A 21,792-nucleotide genomic window follows, 5' to 3' on the forward strand; every position below is an offset into this window, starting at 1 on the left:
CATTTTCCAACCCTGGCTCTGGAGTACCCACAACATAAACATTTAGGATGTTTCAGTATGACATACCCATTTCAGGTTATGGACTTTGTGTACAGCTTCCAAGTTGTATGCCCTTTTCTCAGTAACTTTCTTATGGATTTGGATATACGCATTTGCTTACATTGAGTATGTGCCCAGAACTGGTGGAACCCAAGTAACTGGAATACCCTTGATCATTTGGAATCTGCTATTGAGCTTATTAATAATTTACAGTCTATTTTATGCACCAGTGTATTTGCCTTTGATTAACTATGGCTATGTAAGAAGAAAAAAAATCAACTTAAGGTTAACTGGCATCTGCAGTGACAATCATTTGCATTTTAATAGCTAGAGCAGCTTGAAGAATACATACTGGTATACCTGCTCCCTTAGACAAAATCAAGGAGTCAAGGGTGTCAACAGATACTTCCCTTGTACCCTTGGAGTTTTAAAGGCTTAACTGAGAAGTTGAAATGTATATGTTTAATTGGGGAGATATATAAAAATGTGTGGTCATGTGGGCACTACAGGAACAAGGTTGGGAATCAGTTTTGAATCATCTTCACAAATAATGCCTGGTCCAAATACTGTTGTACCACCAGTGAATTTGACTGGAGGACTTAAAATTATATTATATACTGTATTATAAAATAAAGAAAGCCCGTATCAACAAACAAGCAAGATATTTATTTTCCCCTAGCTTTAATCATTGGCATCTGGTTAGTTGCACTTTTCACATATGATCCACGACATGAAATTTTTAAGAAAAAAAGAGCCTTACATTTAAACAACTATATGTTCTGTCACTTGCTGTTGGACATTTATAGTTTACTCAAAAAAAAAAAAAAAATAACCTCCATTCTTTACATTCTAGTAAGGGAGCAACAGAGCAATAAATTAGATTTATTTTAATTTTGCAACAAAGCAAACAACAGTCAAACATTTCAGCAGCGAGCCTTCTTCAGTGAATGATTCAATGAAGGCAGCTTGCTGCCGAAACATTTGACTGTTGTTTGCGGTTGCAAAATTGAAATAAATCAAAAGTGATTAAGAAGATTAAGCGTGTGCGTATCCCTTACTAGAGTGATGTGCTTATTGATCTACGCACCCTAGACTAAAGTTGAGCTCAGTGAACTATTTTTTCATGAATTTCTCTATTCTTTAACCATACTAGAATTATCAGTTTTGTGTCATACAGAAACCAATACTATTGTTTGTGCATTCAGTAACAAACAACACAGTGTCAATTAACTAGTTTCTGAAGTGAGGCTTATTTACTGAAAAGACTGGATCAAAATGTTGAGAGGACAGGTTGCGCGACACCAAAAAAAAAAAAAGGATCAAATGTAGAAATCACAAGATCAAAGACCGCACAGCCTACACTATAAAACTGTTACAAGAGATACAAAACCAGAGTCCACTCTTATTCAAGCTTCCAGCATTGTAAAGTTCTGCAGTACACATAAGGGTTAACATCCTATTCATTACACCAGCTTTTGTTCTTAAGCCTTGCACAGTTGTACTGCAGGTACGAAAACAATCATTCTCTTACACATTCAAACTATATTTACATATTTCTCTCTGTCAGTCTATTTCACTTCCTTCCCTCTCTCAAAAAATTAAAAGAAAAAATATGCATGCAAGGTGCACATGCCAAAGGCTCCAGTTTCTGTTATTCTTTTTCTGTTGAGCTCTGTCTGTTTCTCAGTCATCAGTTGTCTCCAGAACACTCTGACTCAGAGCCAAGTCCCAGTAGTGCTCAGTGCCATGCTTCTTAAAATGTTCCCTAGCCATACTTTCTGTTGGACACTGTTTAAACTTAACCTCCCCGTAACTACGTTCCTTGGCTGTACCCTGAGAGAGAGAGAAAAAAAAAGTATACATTTAAGTACACAAAGCATATAATAAGAAATGAGAAACAAGAAATAGGAAGAAAAATTCTCTCTCATATTACTTTAGTGTGTACTTGCATATCAGTAAAAACCATGCAAAGATCAAGAAAATAAAATAGTTGTATCACTAATCGTGAGTCATGATGACAAAATACTAAATTTTGCTAAAAGTTTCATAGGTTTACATAAGAATATATCTGGTACGCATTTACCTCCCAAACCAATGTGCATTTATTATACTTTCTGGAACCCTCATCATCTGAATCTTGAGGCTCTAAAAGAAACATTTAATGTCAAATGTCAGTTATAAATCACAGCTCAAAAAATGCTGATCAATAAATGTCTGCATCTTCTTTCCCTCTTAAATTCCCTTACCATCTCTCTTGGAATTAACCTCATACCAATCAAAAAAATAAAAAAACAAAAACATAAAAAAATAAATAAATTTCAGGCCTTCAGGGAGTAAGGAGTCAATTAATAGATAAATAAAAATCCTGAGAATAATAATAATAACCATACGTGAAGAGAATCATAAATAGAGATTCTCTAATCAATTTCACACACCTCCCTCCACTACTACAATGTTGACGTCTTTGTGAAGTACCACGGTGCCAGTGAGGTACAATTGGTTTGCATTGGCCTCCACCTTAAACTTCTTGGCTGGATTATGCAGATTTCGGATTCTGAAGGCAAAGCAGATAAACTACTTGAGTAAACAAATCAGCAAAAAAGACATCGTTGGCCACACTGTAGGTTGTTGTGTGCAAGCAGTGAGAACAGTGCAATTAAAAATTGACTGAAATCATATGAGAAAGAAAACCCTGAATTAAATGTGGAGAGACCCTAGTAAAAACAAAACGCCATAATTTATTTAACCTATGTTTATTTCATACTAAGTATCCTTAAAATAAATCTCATTAACATTTATTGAAATGTCACTTAAGGCTTACTGATGTAAAATTCCAATTAAACTTTATTTGGAGTATTTCTTTATTACACAATACACATTTCTTTATATTATGCCTAAAATGTGTTTTAATATCACTATTAATAAGGGCTGTATGATCTCTGTTTCAGTCTTTAAATGCAAGACATTTAAAGTGTCATGAAAGCCTATAACACACTTTTTGAGATGTTAACATGAACAGGTTGCACATCGGTAAAAACAACAATAGCACTCAATTATGTTTATTATTAAGGGAAAAGAGTTTGTTTTGTTTCTTTTCATTTTTTTGGAGCAATTTCGTTCTTCCAGTTCAAAAAGAAAAGTTGAACCAGCGTCATGAAAAGTGACTAGCATTAATTTGGAGTAGTGATTGGCTGCTGTGGCTGGAGAGTATTTCATCAGTTTTCTGAGTTTTTGTGCAAATAAGGGCACTGATACAGTGGTACTTCTGACAATGGATTATTGTAATACACAGCCAACAATGATATAGACTGAAAATTCAAAGAAGGGTAAACAAAAAGTAACTATGCCTTTATTCTTTGTTTTCAAGATATTTTGATATTCATTTGTCTCTATAATGAGTGTGTTGTAGCTTTGTGTTTTATTGGTTGTTTTCTCCCATTTTCCCCACCAATTTCTGGCATCTTTTCAGATCTAAGGTGTGAAAAACCAGAGCTAAAACAGGGGGTTTCAAGACACTTTAAAGTTAAAAAACTAAAAAAGAACATTATTTTGTGAATTTGGTGTAATGAAATGTGTTTAAGGTTCAAAAAAACACATTATTTTCCACATACTCTACATTATTGTTTTTCCTCTATGCCCCGATTTACTGAAACACTTCAATTTATACAAAGCTCATCATTCTGGAAAGCAAGGTGTACGCTGTTTGGCCAGCTATCCAGTGCATTGTGATTGGTCGAATGCCTCAAGCATGTAACGGAAATGTTACGCCCCTTACCATATTGTGATGCCCTGTCTGGCCGGCGCAACGATTCAAAAACATTAAAACCCATTATAAACATGGCATTTGTTGCATCCAGTGGGGACATAATTACAGACTATAATGACTTATACTGTCTTTTTACACATTGCATAAAACCATGTCTGCATTTGTGATCGGAGAAATGACAAACAAGTGTTACTCTACACTGCTAAAAACTCACGTTTGAATCATCAGTGGCAAATCCTTTAAATATGTAAACGTACTTACAGACTGTAACAGAACAGCCGGCATTGTAGTCTACACTCCCAGGATCAGGAAACAGTCGTCCATAAAATGTGCTGCACACTTCTGAATATTTGGGTTGAGCTGTTCTGGAACAGTGTTGTAAATACAACTTAACCTCTGATTTCTAGTCGTGTCCTCTTTTGGAAGGCCAAACAAAGTATTTTCGCTTTCCAACGAAACACAGTGTCTTCACAACATGGCGGCTGCAGTGGCAGCAACAGTAAAGTTACACCTTCTTTCTTTGAGTGAACATTTGGGTGGCATTATGCAAATCTTCCCACATCATGACGTAGACGTGGGGGTGTGTTTGAACGAGGCATTTTAGGAGGGCATGGACAAGTCTTAACTTTTATAAAGAATATCTCTGGGTTTGAGACTTTAGTCTTTGTAACTTTAGGGATCTTATCTATTCACAAACAGCTTTTAACACTCCAAAGAGAAAGGAAAACTTGAAATTGCTTCATATGACCTCTTTAAGTATACCTTCAGTTAACCTCAGCACTACTTCTGCACAATTACAATTGCAGTTTAATATACCCAAAATACAATTGCATGGTATTTTTATTAAGCACATAAATATGTAAACATTTATAGTATACTAGCACAAAATAAATGTATTTCAAATACATTTTAGTATATTTTTCACTAGGGGAGAAAAAACAGAAAATGTTTTTAAACTGCAGAATATACAGGGAAGGAAAAAAAAAAAACAAAGACCAACTAATTTCCAACAAGTGTACTCCTTCAATACTCTCAGAATACACCACACAGAGTTGGTTGAAATAACACCCAAAGTTGAGAGTAAGCAAGAGTTGAAACCTAGTCGGTAATTTGAAGCTGAAGTACAAGATAGTTTTGGGTTGTTTGACATTTTTGCTCACGGCATAATTCTCTGATGACTACATATACATTGTGTCTAACAAGACTCTGTTTGTCTGTGATTTACTTTAACACACATCGTATTTCAATGTAAGATTTGAGCAGATTTGTTTTTTACCTGTAAACAGCAATGTGAACCCCATGACTTAAATCCTCCTTAAGTTTCTTCACCTTCTTCTCTTTCCTTTGTTCTGCTGTAAGTTTGCGTGCTGCATTTGCCTCCTCGTGGGCTCTAAACACACACGGTGAACATCACACTATGCACACAATGGTTCAAAGCAAATAAATTACATCTTTGAAAGGGATACTGTATTTTTCCAAATAGGAGTCTTTCACTTTTTAAGAGTCACTTTTTTTAATCATCTGAAATGAAAAGCAGTGAACAACGGCTCTGTGTAGTAAATGCTGCTCTATGTGAAAGCATGCACGTGATGGAGATTTACCGCTGATTACAGAACCGCCTTTACTGACAAGATGCCCATTAAATATATTATGCTCTATTTATTAATTTTTAGAAACCTCACACTTTTCCAATCAATTTTAAACGTTCTTCTTTTATTCAAATTATGCGTGGTACACTGCTGCACATGTGCCACAATATCGATACAGGGCCAGCTGTATCAATACTCGTATTGTCAAATCTCTGTGACGATACATTGTTGTATCGAACACAGCACTAGTGTTTGCACTGCAGGAACATCAATTCTAGGAACTCTGTTTGGGGAAACTAAATTAGCTCCTACTTCAGAGTAGAGTCTTAAACAGTTCTATAGGAACTATCAGTGATGTAAGTGTACGCTGATTGGCCAAACGCATATGAAACTCCAGCGACCCGGCATTTTTAAAAAGCCGCATAAAAATATTTACTCCACGAACAATGGAACAACTACACCTGTTGTTTGCAGAGTTGTGTTCTTTTCTCAATCTAGAAGATATGTAACGCAAGTTTTCATATGAGATTTAGTTCGATTTGCATGCTCTTTCAATCACGTAAATTTTGCGTTTACGTTCCATCTCCAAATGCAACCAGGAAAACAGCCCGAGGGGGAAATTGGTTCTCTAGGAACCACCATGTCGGCTAGTTCCTAGAACTGAGTTCTTTGAACTACATGGTATGAAGTATGAAAGCCCCTTTGGAAATCAATACTTTGTGCATTGGAAATTACTCACTTCTGCCTCTTTGCCATTTGTGCTCTAACATGAGCCTCCACTTTAGTGGGGTCCTGCACAGCTTCCGTCCCCAAAACCCTCATCAAATTAGAGATCCGCACTGCACACAAACATAAGATAGTTAGAGCACAAAGCTATACTCAAGCTCCTAAACTGAAAAAAAAAAAAAAAAAAAAAAAAAATTATTATATAAATATATATATATATATATATATATATATATGTGAGTGTGTGTGTGTGTGTGTGTGTGTGTATATATAAATGTTCTTAAGTTATGATGTGAAAAATCTAAAGCTGAAAACAACTGTAATAAAGAATGAGTAGGTGTGCCCAAACCTTTGACTGGTAGGTTAACATTAAATGCATTTTAAACCTCCTTTGTGACTGGTGCCTAGCTGGTAATGTACCTTTAGGTTCAGGTGGGGGCATAAGACCCAATCGGACCTTTTCCTGCAACTCTTTCTGGGCTTCTCTGCGAGTTTGTCTCCTCAACTTCTTCTGCTCCTTCTTGGTCAGATACACACCCAGAGTCACTGGCTTATCTGTATCCACTAAGAAAGAGAAGCGAAAAGAGAGAGACAGAAATAGAAACAGAAACAGAAAAGGTTAGACCAATCTTTTGAAATCCAACCAGTTTCTGTTTGAAGAAAGTTTTGATGTGTGCATGCATGTATCAATACCTGGAGGGGCCATCTGAATTGGGTGTTCAACTAGGTTGGTTACTCCATGCATTTCCACCTCATCAAAATTTATATGTGCAGATCTGAAAAAAAAAAAAAAAAAAAGGGGACCGAAGAAATGTAATAAGACCATTTTCACTAAATTCTATTATGAATTATCCAAAGGAATGACATGACTGCCAGATTGTATGGAAAATGTCACCGAACTCTTTACAACTGTTTCACAGGAAGAAAGTCATATGGCTTTGGAAAGTCATGATGGCAAGTAAATGACAAATTTACCCTCGGCTCAACCATTAAATTTAAAGGTGCCATAGAATGCAAAAATCACTTTTATAAGGTGTTTGAACACAGTTGTGTGGCCGCAGTGTGTGAAAACAACCAGTCTATAATGGTAAAATTCCACTCACTCATTGTTTTAAAATACCAAAAAGTCATAAACAGTCTCTCCAAACAAGCAGTTCCAGACTATGATGACATAGTCTGTGAAAGTCCCACCCATTTGTGACGCTCTCTGCCCTATTAGCACACAGCCCTGAGTGAGAAGCTGTGGTCCGCCATTACTGTTTTCTTGCTGTAGCTTGTGGAGATACAATATCAGCGGCAAACAGCCAGTAAATGTGTCGTGTGTTGGGATGCACCAACGAACATAGGAGTCTCCATAGACCGCTGAGTACACGGTGGTTAACTTCCATTTTCGAAGGGAATGTCCCAGAAAAAAAACTGAAAAGTCCTATACTTTATGCTAACATTTTACTAGACTCGACTGCCTCACAAACGAAGGTCAGTTTAGCGCTGGAGTTATGCAAAGATTGCTTCTGAAAGAGGGATCGATACCAACGCACGTCCAGACTCCAGACACGCATCATATTTTGTTTTCCAAAAGAGATCCTTGGCTCTCTGTAAGGCTCTCTGCCTGTTTTCACTAATGCTGCCTTCACGTGCTACCAGAATGATCATGTATAGGAATGTGGTAGTTAAAAATTGCATTTGGAAGCAATGTGTGAGGTCAGTAACACGGTCACCATAACACATATATGCCCGCAATCAGGAGCTCTTGAAGCTCCGCACTCTTCTGAGAAGGGAGCAGGGTTGCCAGGTTTTCGCAACAAAACCCTCCCACGGACATGAAAAGCAACCTGCGGCAACAGTGCTAAAGTGGCCCAATTAGTAGTGACTTGGCAACATAGGAAGGGAGGTGGGAGCACCACCACATTCTCATTTAAAGGGGACATACACTTAGAGCGTTTTGGCTCATACCCTAAAAGTGGCAATTTCAACAAGCTATAAAAAATTATCTGTGCGGTATTTTGAGATAAAACTTTGCATACACACTCTGGGGACATCAGAGAACTATTTAAAATATTGTATCAATGCATTCTATGGCACCTTTAAAACCATTTATTTCTAATACAGTTTGTTCTAATACAATTCTACTGACATTTAAAAGCTGAAAGATGTTGGCTCTTACAGTTCTATGTGGGAAGGCAGAATGTAGGAGTCCCACCACTCTATGTGAGGAATCTCCCCCTCTCCCAATTCCTTCTTAGGGGCAATAAGAGCCAGTTTAGTGGAGGCCTGTATGCCTGTCTTCTTGGCAGCCTGAGCAATCTCCATCTGCAGTTTCTCCAACTGAGCCTGTTAACAGAAGATAATATTGTTTCTCACTTGTTATTTCTCCAAGCCATTTTAATATATAGTTTTTAGAGTAAAAAATAAAGAGGCATGCTGTTATCCACCTTTGTGCGTATGCGCTGGGCAATCTTCTCAAAGCGTCCCTGTTCATGGAACCTAAACCCTCTCTTCGCTCTCTGTGCAGAGTTGATGGCCACACGTGAGTCAAAGTAAGACGTGGATTCCAGGTCATCACTGGGCTTTTCCTTTAACTGCTGCCGAAACTGTTCCCTCTTCACCGCTCTGATGTTGGCTAGAGAGAGAGAGAGAGAAAAAACACTAGTAATAACGAAGAGTGAAAGATTCATATTTCTATGGCAGCACATGGCACCTTTTAGAGTCGGCATTCGATGAGTGAGTTCAACTTCTTTCCCACTGGCATCAACAGTTCGTCCAAGCTCATCCAAAATGAGGGGTGTTGGCTTTGTGACCTCACGTGGTTCCACTTTACTATAAGCAAATATAAGAAAACTTAACTTATTCTTTTTAGCAATAAATTCTTTAAACATTAAACATTAAAACATTGCAATTTAAAAAAAAAAAAGTTACTAGAAAACATGTTTGTTCCCAATATTCTTCGTAAGAGCTGCCCAAAATGTCTACATGCCCTTTTAAAGATGATGTATAAAACACTCACGGTGGAGCAATGCCCATGGCGTGTAGGTTAGCCAGGGCAACCAGGTTATGTGGCCCTGTGTTTCCCAAAGCACCCAGAATTCCAGGTTTCATAGCCAGTGTGGACTGGATCTTGGCCTGCAGCTCAGCTGCCTTGCGGGCTTTCTCTATAGCATCATTCATGAAGTTAGCAGCCTGGGAGGGAGCGATGGACTGGGTTGCACCCACTGTTGGAAGGATGGGATGTGGAGCACTAGAGTCTGTCTGAGAGGGAACCAATCTAGGCTATGGGGTGAGATATAAAACAGAGGTTTTGGATTTTTTTTTTTTAAACTCAGCAAAAACACTGTTAATTGGATGGTAAATCCAAAAAATATATACTATATTAATAATTAAAAATGTATAATTGTTGAGTGCTTAGAGAAATTAAAACAACTAAACTGAAAGTGATGAACAAAAACAAGAACTCAGACTAAATAGTATATTACAATTATACGCTACTACAATGGTCCAGTGTTTCCTATACATTGATTTATTTGTGGCACCCAACCACAATATAAAAACTGACTGCTACAAATTGATTTTCCAAAAGGCTTTGACTTCGTTGAATAAACATGAGCGCTGCACGTTTCAAAATCGAAACTGACTGTCTTCAGAAAATTTTGGATGTCATTTTCATTTCATCTTGCATGTAATGTCTGACAAAGCAGCGTTTGTGAGTGGAGCGCAGCTTTGTGTACAGCCGTTATTGGGGAAATCTCTATTTCTCCCACTCTAAGCACCACCTGCTGGCAGAGAATGAATTTGCATTTATATGCCACCACAAATAGTGTAAAGGCCTTTTCACACTGAATGCGAAAATCGGCACAAATGTTCGGCGTGATGATGCTTTTGAATCGAAACAATAGATCCCTATGGGGCTATTCACACCAAGCGCGATCAATCGTGGCGCGAAAAAGCAAGGATTTTTTTTTTTCATCCTGTGTGTTGCTTTTTTCCCCGGTGCTCCACGATGAAACAGGCCGTCCAATCAGATTTGAGATCATGTGCATGGAGCAGCTGCTGTTGCACAAAAAGGTAAGAGTGGTGGCGCTGTTTTGAAAACCAGTGTAAACAAACATCGAAGAAGAGTGTTCTGAGAGAGGAGAGAGTGGATACAGAGTTCTTGTTATCTTTGGTAGCCTATCTGAGAACAGATTATTTTCACATGTTCTTAATATAATTTCTATTAATTCTCCGCTGAATTATGTGATCTGGAGAGCACTGTCCATTTTTTAAGTGTTATGAGTCAGAGTGCGTTCACACTAACATTAGATCTTCCATATTAAAAAAAATAGAGTGAAACATTTCTCTTCACATAAAATGTCAAAGCAAATAGACGATTATGGCGATATATTTTCTGCATGTTTTTTGTATTCAGCTCATGGTATTTTTATAACAATAAAGGATGTTTATGACAAATTATAGGCAGTGTAGTGTTATTAAACCTACAAAAAGTGGATGTCTGCCTATCATAAAATCAAAGTCAACTACAGATCACAATCGGGAGTTACAATTACAAGCACTCGATGATGGTTTAAAGAGGGTTTTAAGCAAATACATTAATAATAACATACATTTTCAAGTGTAGCTTGATGCTAATTGTAACTCCATTTATATTTTAGGAGGTATTCTTGTAAGCATTATAGATAGTTTGTGTTTGTGGTGTAGAACCAAACTTTATTTATCTTAATTTAATGCTGTATATTGAGCAGCAGATGATGTTAAATCCATATACGAAATACATGAGGAAAAATGCACTGCTGGTCATGTGAAATCACCGTTCGTCGGCGATTCGAAAAAGCGTTGTGAATCGCAGACGAATGGAGCCTATATGGATTTAACATTGTCCGCTGCTCAATATACAACATTAAATTAAGATAAATAGCTTAAATAGCTAAAGTTTGGTTTTATGCCAGAAACACAAACTATCTATTAGGGGTGATCCGATCAGGATTTTTGAGGCCCATCACCGATTGCGATCACCGAAAGCAGTATCTGCCGATCCGATAACCGATAACAATCTTTTTAAAGCCTTCTTTTTATCATGTAGAATTATTTATAGTGATGATCGAATCAAGATTTTTAGACATTTATTCAGGGCCTGAATTTCATTTTTGAAAATTAATTCCTCCCTTAGGTGACTCATGTAAAAGGATTTATTTATTTTTCATTTTAGGGGTGGAGGGGACCATTTTTTCACAAATTATTATCTCACCTAAATGTTTGATCATGCACAGTATTTTTGTTTTTATAATCGTGTAATTGTTGCCCAATAGCTTACACAGCGCAAGACTGATTTTGTGAGCTGTATGGGAGGTTAACACATACTCTGATTGCAGTGCGTATGTAGTCCAGGTGTGGTACAGAGGCAGCACGGACTGTGCTTTCATACAGGAGTCTGCTCCTGATCCATGGCCATTTACCACAAACACACCATTTATCCATTATTTTGATTTAAAATCCAAACGTTACTTAAAATGTTTTTTTTTTTTTTTTTTTTTTTTTTTTTACAAAGTATCATGGATGCATGCGCTTTATTTGACGACTTGATGACTGTTCAACTATAAGACCCGCTGACTGCAATGAACGAGCTTGGAATAGCCTGGACAATTTTTAATATAACTCCAACTGGATTTGTCTGAAAGAAGAAAGTCTTATACACCTAGGATGTTTCGAGGGTGAGTAAAACATCCAAGTAAAACATCATTTTTGGGTGAACTAACCCTTTAATGTGTTCTTTCTCGTATGTCACAATGTTCAGATTTGACAGGGAACAGCAAAAGTATTACTTTGTGCCCCTTTTCAGAAAATAAAAGCATTTCAAAATAAAGGTTCTTTTTTTGTGATCTTTCCGATTCACTCTAAATGGCCAGTCATTTTTGGCCCGGGACCACCACAAGTGTGACTTTGTGCCATGTTATACAAAATAAAAGCCTTTCAAAACAAAGTCCCTGATTAAACATTAAAGTACACTAGTGTGATAAACAGTGCAAATTTTCTCCACATTTTATTTAATAGTGAAAATTATTCAATTTTTTCTCTCAAAAAATGAGGTGCCTACTCTCAGATAAACGAGGCCTACGATTAAATCAGATGCAAATATAAATACAAAACCAGTCCTAAATGAAAAAAAAAAAAAAAAAAAACGTGACAAAAAGATTGAATCCAATATTTGGTGATAATATTGCATAATGAGAGATATATAATCAATTTTTTGAGGCTGGGTCATTTTTGCCCGGGAACACCAAAAGTGTGACTTTGTGCCATTTTGTACAAAATAAGTCTTTCAAAACAAACTCCCTGATTAAACATTAAAGTACACTAGAAATATAAACAATTCAAAATTTCAACATTTTAAAAAAAAAATCATAAAAAATACTTATAAATAACCCACTCTTCACTCAAAGAATTAGTTGCCTACTCTCAGATAAACAAGGCTTACGATAAATGAGATGCAAATATAAATACAAAACCAGTCCTAAATAAAAGAAAAGTTGACCAAAAAATTTAATCCAATATATGGTGATAACATAGCATAATGAGTGATTTATAAGCAATATTTTGAGGCCAGGTCATTTTTGCCCTGGAACACCACAAGTGTTATAGGGTTTTGAACACAACACAAGGGTTAACATGAGTGCGGAAAAAACACACACCACAAACGCACTGCAAACGGAGTAATGTGAACCTGGCACTATTATGTGTGTGTGCTGCAAGTGTGCATGAGTGTAAGGTCCTCAGGAAAGTGCATGAGCGTTGAATGATTAAAACACTGGCAAGAATTAGAAAAAATGGAATTTATAAACTTGTGATGATGTGACACTGCAAGTGATAATTCCTTTGTCGACTGTGCAGCATGCAGCTAGCTTATAGTGCAGATGTGATTTGAAGTCATTTGCATTTTGAGAGAGAAAGAGAATGTGTGGTGATTCATTGACGCTGTTTGTGAAATTCTGTCTCACATATACTTTTTCAAATTACTTTATCATTATTTAATGAAGAAATAGGAATAGTACCTCACCTAAAGCATTATAATTATTTCACCTGCGCCGGACAGAGACTGAGATGGTGCCGCTGCATGTCATGCAGAACCTCTCACGGCAGGTACGTCATCAGTTTGAGATGGGTTTTTATGAGATCGGCCTTTTTAGAGACCGCCGATCAATCATCTCAAAGCGTTTATCGGCCGATTGTGATCAGTAGCCGATCAGTCGGAGCAACCCTACTATCTATAATGCTTACAAGAAAACATCTCAAAATACAAGCAAAAGTAGCATCAAGCCACATTTGAAAATTTATGTACGTTAATTATTAATGTTTTAGCTTAAAATCCACTAGTGTTAATTTTCAGGTTTTGCGCTGGCATGGATTTTGCGCTGTTTTTTTTCTTAGGCACACCTATATTCTCGGTAATGTGCGGTCGGCTTTGGTTCAGGTTCAAAGTTGTTTGTTGTTCCTTTTTATTGCTACTTTTATTTTATACAACAGACATTAATATTTCCTTGGTGTGTGGTGGAATTGTTGATTACAATGCCTTTTTCTGTTAAATCGGGAATTGTCTGATCTTAATTTATTTGTCGACATGGAAGAAAGTGTGGTCAAACCTCAGTTTAACCTCTAAAAACTTGGCTCATCGTCTTATACATGATGTCTGTTGTTGTTGTTTTGGTGTTTGGTGGTGTTTGTTGTGTGTACAAAAATAAATAAAAACTAAAAAAAAATTTTTCGAGTTTAGTGTGAAAAGCCCTTAAATCTGTGGGAAACACTGTGGTCTCATTACTGTTCTCATAAAAATACAATTGCTAGTCTTACATCTAAACCTGCATTTAATGTCTAACAAGAAATATTTTAGAAAAATGTATTTTACACAGAATTATCCTATTGTCTACTCTTATTCTATTGCACACCACTATTTTTTTTAATTCCCTATTGCTTTTCTAAACACACAAATATTACAGGGCAATCATAAAATAAGTTCTTGGTATTATTTTTTTTTTTACCTGCATGATAGGGCCAGGAGTCACAAAACTTAGCTGTTTCTTTCTCTCCTCAATCTGCCTCGTGGCTGCTTCCATCATTTGCTTTATCTGAAAATACAGCATCACAGATAGTATTAAGACTGATGCAGGCAGTACATCTAAAAAATTACATGAGCAATTCTTTCATACTTGTGCAGCACTAAGCAATATCAGTTTTATTCAATCAAGTCATTATATGTTCTGAATATAACAGTGATCACACTTCATTTTATTAAACGGTTAATATTTTATTACAGCCTATGTGTTCCATCAGATACTTCTGTGTTTAGTGCCAACCTTTACTGATGGTGTGTCTGTATGTTTGTTACCTGCATTTTGGTGAGCATGCCAGGACTCTCTGTAGGGGGTCCAGGTAAAACAGGTGGCTCCTCCACCTCCTCAAAGCGAGGCACCCTCTTCTTCTTTACAACAGATTCCACACTGTCTCCACCCTTCACTCCTTCCATCTCATCTCCAAACACTTCCTAAATATAGAAAAGAAGAAAAAGACATGACATACAGTCAGAGAAAGATTACTTAACCATGACTTCTACCTTATTTTAAGTGTCAGTTTTAGGGGTGGGTGATATACTCTTAGATATGAGACCAAATCTTTCAGCTGGTAGAGAATTTGGACTATTGTCTCATGGTTACATTCATGTGACATTTAAATGCTGCGCCATCACAAAAGCTTGTCATCTAAAAGCATTTATTAAGTGCTACCGTTTAAATACAAGTGATTTTAAACCTTTCTTGCACAGTAAGTAGCCTACATTTTGGTATGTCTAAATAAACATTAATGTTAATAAAACAATGGAAGAGAATTTCTCGCTGCTCTCAACAATCAATTTTGTAACTTTAATAGGAAAAAATCCATATTAATTTACATAGTAAGAACTATGCGGTGTTTTATAAATGGCATAAAATTTAAAGGGTTACTTCCATCCTAAAATGAAAATTTTGTCATTAATCACTTACCCCCATGTCGTTCCAAACCCGTAAAAGCTTTGTTCGTCTTCAGAACACAATTTAAGATATTTTTGATGAAAATAGGGAGGCTTGAGACTGTCCCATAGACTTCCAAATAAATAACAGTGTCAGGGTCCAGGAGAGTATGAAAAGCATCATCAGAATAGTCCATCTGCCATCAGTGATTCAACTGTAACATTATGAAGCGACAAGAATACTTTTTGTACATGAAGAAAACAAAAATAACAACTTTATTCAACAATTCCTCTCCTCTGTGTCTCTCCAAATCAGCGTAGTGGCATTTTGGCAATTCTGAGCAGTACGCAGGCAGCTTACGCTCTTCTGTGTCACCATCTTTTCATCACTTCATAACGTAATGGTTGAATCACTGATGGCAGATGGACTATTCTGACGATGCTTTTCATACTTTCCTGGACCTTGACACTGTTATTTATTTGGCAGTCTATGGGACAGTCTCAAGCCTCCCTGTTTTCATCCAAAATATCTTACATTGTGTTCCGAAAGACTAACGAAGCTTTTACTGATTTGGAAAGACATGGAGTTAAGTGAATAATGACAACATTTTCATTTTGGGATGGAGTATCCCTTTAAATATTATTTCTTATTTCTAGTGCTTGAAGCTTTTAGGTCTATTTTGTTTGTGTCTTTTTGGATTGCAATTTATTATTTTATTACAGACTGTTTATTTTTTTTTTACTTATGTTAAATAAGATACTACTAGTTTTTTTGTGATATTGAACACAATATCACAATTGTGAAACAGCTAAGGCTTGTGGCAATTATGATATTGTGACAAGAATAATGAGAATCGTATAAAATGTTGATTTCACAAAAACCAATTTTTGTGAAATCAAAAATTTATATTTTGTGACATAAGATTCTGGTCAATTATATTATTTACCCCTAGTCAGTTTCAGAAAAAAACTGACTCAATTTATGCAAAATTTACTATTTTTTTTACTACTGTGTTCTAACAATAAATGAAACTGACACAGCATACATGCAAACAAGAATCCAGGATTTAGTTATGTACACTGTGAAACATCAGCTTAAGAATACCCAAAAGTAGTTGTTACCCCCAGGTAAAGTATGAGCAGTGTGAAACGAGAAACAAGATCCAGGGTTTCCCACACGTTGATTTATTTGTGGCGGACCGCCACAATATCAAAACTGACCGCCACAAATAGATTTTCCAAAAGGCTTTGACTTCATTGAATAAACATGAGCACTCCACGTTTCAAAATCAAAAACCAATGCGGGTGTTTTTATATCACTGTATTTCAGAAGGAAACCGACTGTATTTAGAAAAATTTCGATTTCATTTTCATTTCATTTTGCATGTAATGCTTGATAAGGCAGCGTTTATGAGCTCAGCACTGCTTCGCAGCCGTTACCGGAGAATCCTGTATCTCTCCCGCTCTTAAAGCGCCTCCTGCTGGCAGAAAATGAATTTGCATATATATGTATATATGGGGGCGGTGCAATAGAGTGTAAGGCTGTGGGAAACACTGAGATCCCACAATAACTAGTTGAAATGTGAAAAGCCCTTCAGAAACTGTAGATTTAAGAGGCTCACAAAACTATACCTTCAGCTCTCTTTTGCGGTTCTTCTCTCCTGCTGCTCTATTGCCACGGGAGTTTCTACTTTCCTCAAGAGCTTCAAACAGACGCTCAACAAAGCTGCTCGCTGAATCATCAAGAAACGGCCTTAGCTGGTCTAAAAGAAGAAACATGTATCACTATTAATGAAAAAAGCCTCATGAAATTCTCAGCTGCATTTAAAAACACACACACACACAAAAAAAAAGCAATTAAAATAAATTGATTTTAATATTATGCTATGAGGCTCTGGATAATTCATAAATTTCCTTTCTGGTGATCATGTTACATTTACAAATCTTTGTAATGGGTTATTTTTTATCTCTAATCACATCTTTAATTTAAAATCTTTACAGTGCACCTTTTTACAAGATGTAATACAAGTCTCTGGTGTCCCCAAAATGTTTTGTGAAGTTTCAGCTCAAAATACCCCACAGATAATTTATTATATTATTTTGAAAATGACTATTTGAAACACGCCGTTTTTGTGCATGCATCTTTAAATGCAAATGAGCTGCTACTCCTCGCCACCTTTTCCACATCGGGGCTGTGCCATTACAGATAGTATCTCAGATCTCTGCCAAAAAAACAGCTTTTTGGTTTTGATTATTATTTCTATTGTGCTAAAATCATACGTTTTAAAGCAATATCAGCTTAAATTTCTGATATATATGGTTTTCTGAGTACATACATCAGAAGCAGCACACAGAAAACGACTGTCACACGGCGTGTGAGTACTAAACGAAGTTCTCTTTGACACAAGTTAAAAACAGGCATAAATTTAAAAAAAAAACTGACCGTTATGTCTGTGAAGTTAAACAGCTGTGAAAGAAATCACACATTTATATTAGATCTGAGTATTAAGTGACAGCAGCGTAATATACAGTACCTAAACTGCTGTCTATGCCATATAATATGATGGGCAGATTTGTATTATTATAGGCTGCCAACACTTTTATGTTCAAACAACATGTAAAAGTGAATTTTGCATAATAGGTTCCCTTTAACACTGGTTTGTTTTCCCACTTAACCCAAGTTAATGTTTTAGATTTAAAAAAATATATCAGTTCTTTCAACCACAGCTGTTGATTAATATTTCATTGAGCCTAAAATGAAAGTAAACTAAGATAGACTTGTATAAAATATGAGGTTCCGTCTGCTGATTCCAATATTGATTTTGCGCAAGTTACTCATGTCTTGCTCAATATTCTCCAACCATTTTGTTCCCAGGCCTAAAAACATTCTCAAATCTGTATAAATCCAAAAGCAAAATTCAAAAACAAAGTAATGATAATAAAAAAAAATAAATAGATGAATTTATTAGTGAGTGCGTAAATATAAGATGCAAGTAATTTTCCACCCTTTCCAAAAAAAAAGGGAAGCATCTTATATATTAACAAGTAACATTCTGAGCATTTAATTTACCATATCACTGAACATATTGACTGGAAATCACTGCACAAGTAAAAAACTGTCTTTAAGGAGGAGGAACCTTTCCAACTGTGTGACTGACTGTTTCTTCCATCTATCCAGACATTCACCCCTAAATTAGAACTACCATGTCTTCATTATATCTGTACTAGACATCTAAAAGGTGAGCTTCTTACCTGTGGTTTTTCTTTTGTCCAGGCCTTTTCCTACACAATGTAATGCTGCTGTGACCACAGTGGGTTCAGAAAAACCTAGGACCTTCTTTACTGTACGTTCCACCCATGGCCTCAGCTCATCAACCTCACGCTTGGGCAGAGACATGATGGGGGAAAATCTAACAAACAGACAAAATGCAATACTAACATCACAAACTTGCTTTAGTTTCACATTAATAGGCAATACTCATGGTTTAGTTGCACTCCTTTACAAAGAGTCGTCTGTAATTGTTCTCAATGTCCTTCTTTGACTGTTTTCCAGGTCCCACATTTTCAATGACAAATTACGTAACAGTAGGAAAATGGTTTTCATTATTTATATATGTGATTACAACTGATGTATGCATAATTATACATTCTCCACAATCCACTTAACAGCTCCATTTTACAAAACACACTTCGAATTGACAAAAAGACGTAGTCGCAAAATCACAAAAAAAAAAAGGATTTCTAATATAAATATGCAGATTTGAAACATATAGAATCAAACATAATTATTAACTACAAGTTACTACAAACACTGACTGACCAAACCCCTTCCTTCAAACATTTTTGTAATCAGTCTGACTTCGAATCAGTGCAATAAATTAATGCATGATTCAGTTCAATAACTGCCTCAAGAGATCACTTAAGCGGCTCTAAACCTATAAAACATACGAGGCCTGTTTACCCGTAATAAGTTTTCAAAGAAGCCAAGGCATCGCAAAAATATCAGTTTCAATTGTTAGTGTTATGCCTGAAAATTAAATTTGTGCAATTCTTTGATTATAACAAGTCGTGGTTACCAAATTGCTACTTTTATTACAGTGACAACTATAACTATAGCAACTATAACTTTCTGACAAATGTTATAATAACCATGATAATGTTTTAAAGAAGGGTTTCGATAGCATACGAATCGAACATTAACTTAATCACTTACCTCTCACTTTATTCAGCTGTTTTACCGCGGCATAAAAAGTTTATTCGTTACTATTTAATTCCCGTTTTTTCATCCGCCACACCAAATTACGTTAATAAAAATAACCCGCTAGTTATTTAAGGCTACAAACTATTCTGAAATGTTTCTAGACTTCTCTACTCACAGGCGTCCGCTGAACGTTGGCCAGCGCAGAAACGGAAACGGAAATCTCTGGTGAAAATTTCCGCCGGAAAGCTACACATTGACTCCGGCCACAACATAGATATCTATGGGCCACACTACTGCCATCTGTCGACCTGGAGTTATTTGATTTATACATAGGATTTACCCAGCCAAATATTATTTGGTAAAATTTAAACCTGATATTGATTTTAGTTGCTCCTTTTGTGTCAGTTGCCCTGAAACTGTGGTACATTTGTTTCGGCATTGCCCTTTTGTAAAACTATTTTGGCAAAATGTCTGTGATTTTATTGTACAAAATATCCACAATCATTTTGTTTTGTTATGGAAATATGTATTATTTAGTATCTTAGAGAATGGCAAAGAAAAGCACAGTCATTTCTTTTCTTATTTTTTTTACATGCCAAATTTCATATTCACAAATGTAAGTTCTCCTGCAAAAAAAAATAAAAAAAAAAAATAAAATAAAATAAAAAAATAAAAAAAATAAACAACTAAACCCTTTTAGGACTGAATTGGAGCATTATATTGAGACTGTTCGATTTTCTATTAAACAAACGACAATTAAAACGGTGTAGCATACAGCTTTAGCTTATTTTTAGTAATGGCAAATGTCTTCATTTTTATATATTCTGTGTCTGGCTTTATAATTAGTCTCTCTGTAGTTGTGTTGGATCAAGGACAGATCAGAGGAGACTGATATGGTCAAACTAACTCAATAACTCACCCTACATAAACACAGTCACATTTATACACATTTTGAGGACTGTTGTCCCAAATACACAATGGAGACACACACACACACACACGTGCGCTGGCCCAAATACAGCCAAGCCTGGAGGAATGGAGTAAGTTGTTCTCTAATCAGCATCACTTTCCACCTTCACCCTTCACCCTACTGAAGAAGAAAAATGACAACACACTGCACAACTTTATACACAGCTCAGAACTCACAGGGTGTCACAATCATCTCTCAGTTCTGTAAGAACAGAGAGTGCCTGGTAGCATAGACTAACAATGTGCTATTCCATGTGGCTCAGAGAGCATAAAGTATTTTGATTACTCAAATACTGGTTTACTAAAACCAATACTTTGTCACGTTCGCTATTGTGAGGGAGCGCGGAACGAGAAACGAGGAGGAGTACATCAACAAGGAGATTTTAATGACACTAAGGGAACCAGGAAAACACACATAGCTGAAGAGGTTGACATAAACATAACACATGGGAAAACCAGGACATGGAACACGTGGGGAGCAAAACACACTGGAGCCTTCATTGGGCTAAACTCGGGGACTGGGGCCCTCTCTGGGCTAAACTCTGGGACTGGAGCCCTCATTGGGCTAAACTCAGGGACTGGAGCCCTCTCTGGGCTAAACTAGCGAAATCTGGGGCTGGAGCCGACACTGGAATGAACCTGCTTTGAGCAGGTGAGGAATTCACTTATATACTCTTCCAGGGGACGGCCGTCTTGATACACGGAACATAAACGTTCAAGGGGATCCATTGAATAAAACTAAAGAAAACACTGAGGGAAACAAACGGGAAAATAAAGCACAGGGTAGATCGCTGCTCACTGTTTCTGTTTTGGACTCCTTGGTCTGTCACGTTCGCTACTATGAGGGAGTACGGAGCGAGGAACAAGGAGACGAGGAGTACATTAACAAGGAAGCATTAAGGGAACCAGGAAAACACACGTAGCTGAGGAGGTTGACATAAACATAACACATGGGAAAATCAGGACATGGAACACATGGGGAGCAAAACAAAAAACACGGAAGAGTCTGACACATATTCCGTCTGTCCACTATTAGCTCCCTTTCTCTCTTCTTATTTACAAAGCAAATTTAATGAAAATTTTGATTTTCTAGTTATATTATAAATATATATATATATATATATATTTTTTTTTTTTTTAATAAATGATCTTGCTTAAATTTTATTACTGTAAAATAATAATGACAGTGAAGAATGAGATTATTTTATATTAAAATAAAGAACCACATTTTCTTTAAGCAGTTAGGATTTTACTATTACTGTAATGGACTCCATCTAGGTTGTTTCTATGGCCAGAGATGCTAATCGGCTCTAGCATCCCTGTCACTCTATATAGGACAAGCCATTTGGAAAATGTCATTGGATAGCTTTGTGCAACTCTTCTGAACGATTTATCAATGGACAACCATGCTTATTGTTTTACACATTATACAAGTCAGTACCTGGGTTTAAAAAAAAAAAAAAGAAAAAAAATCAACAACACTTTCACTTTCCTCTACCATCTATAAAACAAATCA

General features: G+C 36.4%; 1 protein-coding gene and 1 long non-coding RNA gene across 2 annotated transcripts; both read right to left on the reverse strand.

Annotated features, from left to right (window-relative positions):
* Positions 1–684: 684 nt before the first annotated feature.
* On the reverse strand, positions 685–2,315 carry LOC122139950. Its single transcript, XR_006156680.1, has 3 exons — positions 2,286–2,315; positions 2,123–2,184; positions 685–1,872 (listed from the first exon to the last, which is right to left on the reverse strand). It is a non-coding gene; the product is annotated as an uncharacterized LOC122139950 (long non-coding RNA).
* A 130-nt stretch (positions 2,316–2,445) lies between these two features.
* prpf3 (PRP3 pre-mRNA processing factor 3 homolog (yeast)) lies at positions 2,446–19,531 on the reverse strand. The gene is made up of 14 exons (XM_042740510.1): positions 19,320–19,531; positions 18,359–18,516; positions 16,739–16,869; positions 14,492–14,647; positions 14,145–14,231; positions 9,125–9,387; positions 8,819–8,937; positions 8,553–8,740; positions 8,285–8,451; positions 6,814–6,896; positions 6,541–6,684; positions 6,134–6,233; positions 5,082–5,195; positions 2,446–2,593 (listed from the first exon to the last, which is right to left on the reverse strand). Exons 2-14 carry the CDS (start codon positions 18,501–18,503, stop codon positions 2,467–2,469), a joined length of 1,824 nt encoding a protein of 607 aa, XP_042596444.1. The 5' UTR covers positions 18,504–18,516; positions 19,320–19,531; the 3' UTR covers positions 2,446–2,466.
* Between the last annotated feature and the right edge of the window lie 2,261 nt (positions 19,532–21,792).

The sequence above is a fragment of the Cyprinus carpio genome, chromosome B16 (assembly GCF_018340385.1).
Source record: "Cyprinus carpio isolate SPL01 chromosome B16, ASM1834038v1, whole genome shotgun sequence".
Taxonomy (NCBI): Eukaryota; Metazoa; Chordata; class Actinopteri; order Cypriniformes; family Cyprinidae; genus Cyprinus; species Cyprinus carpio.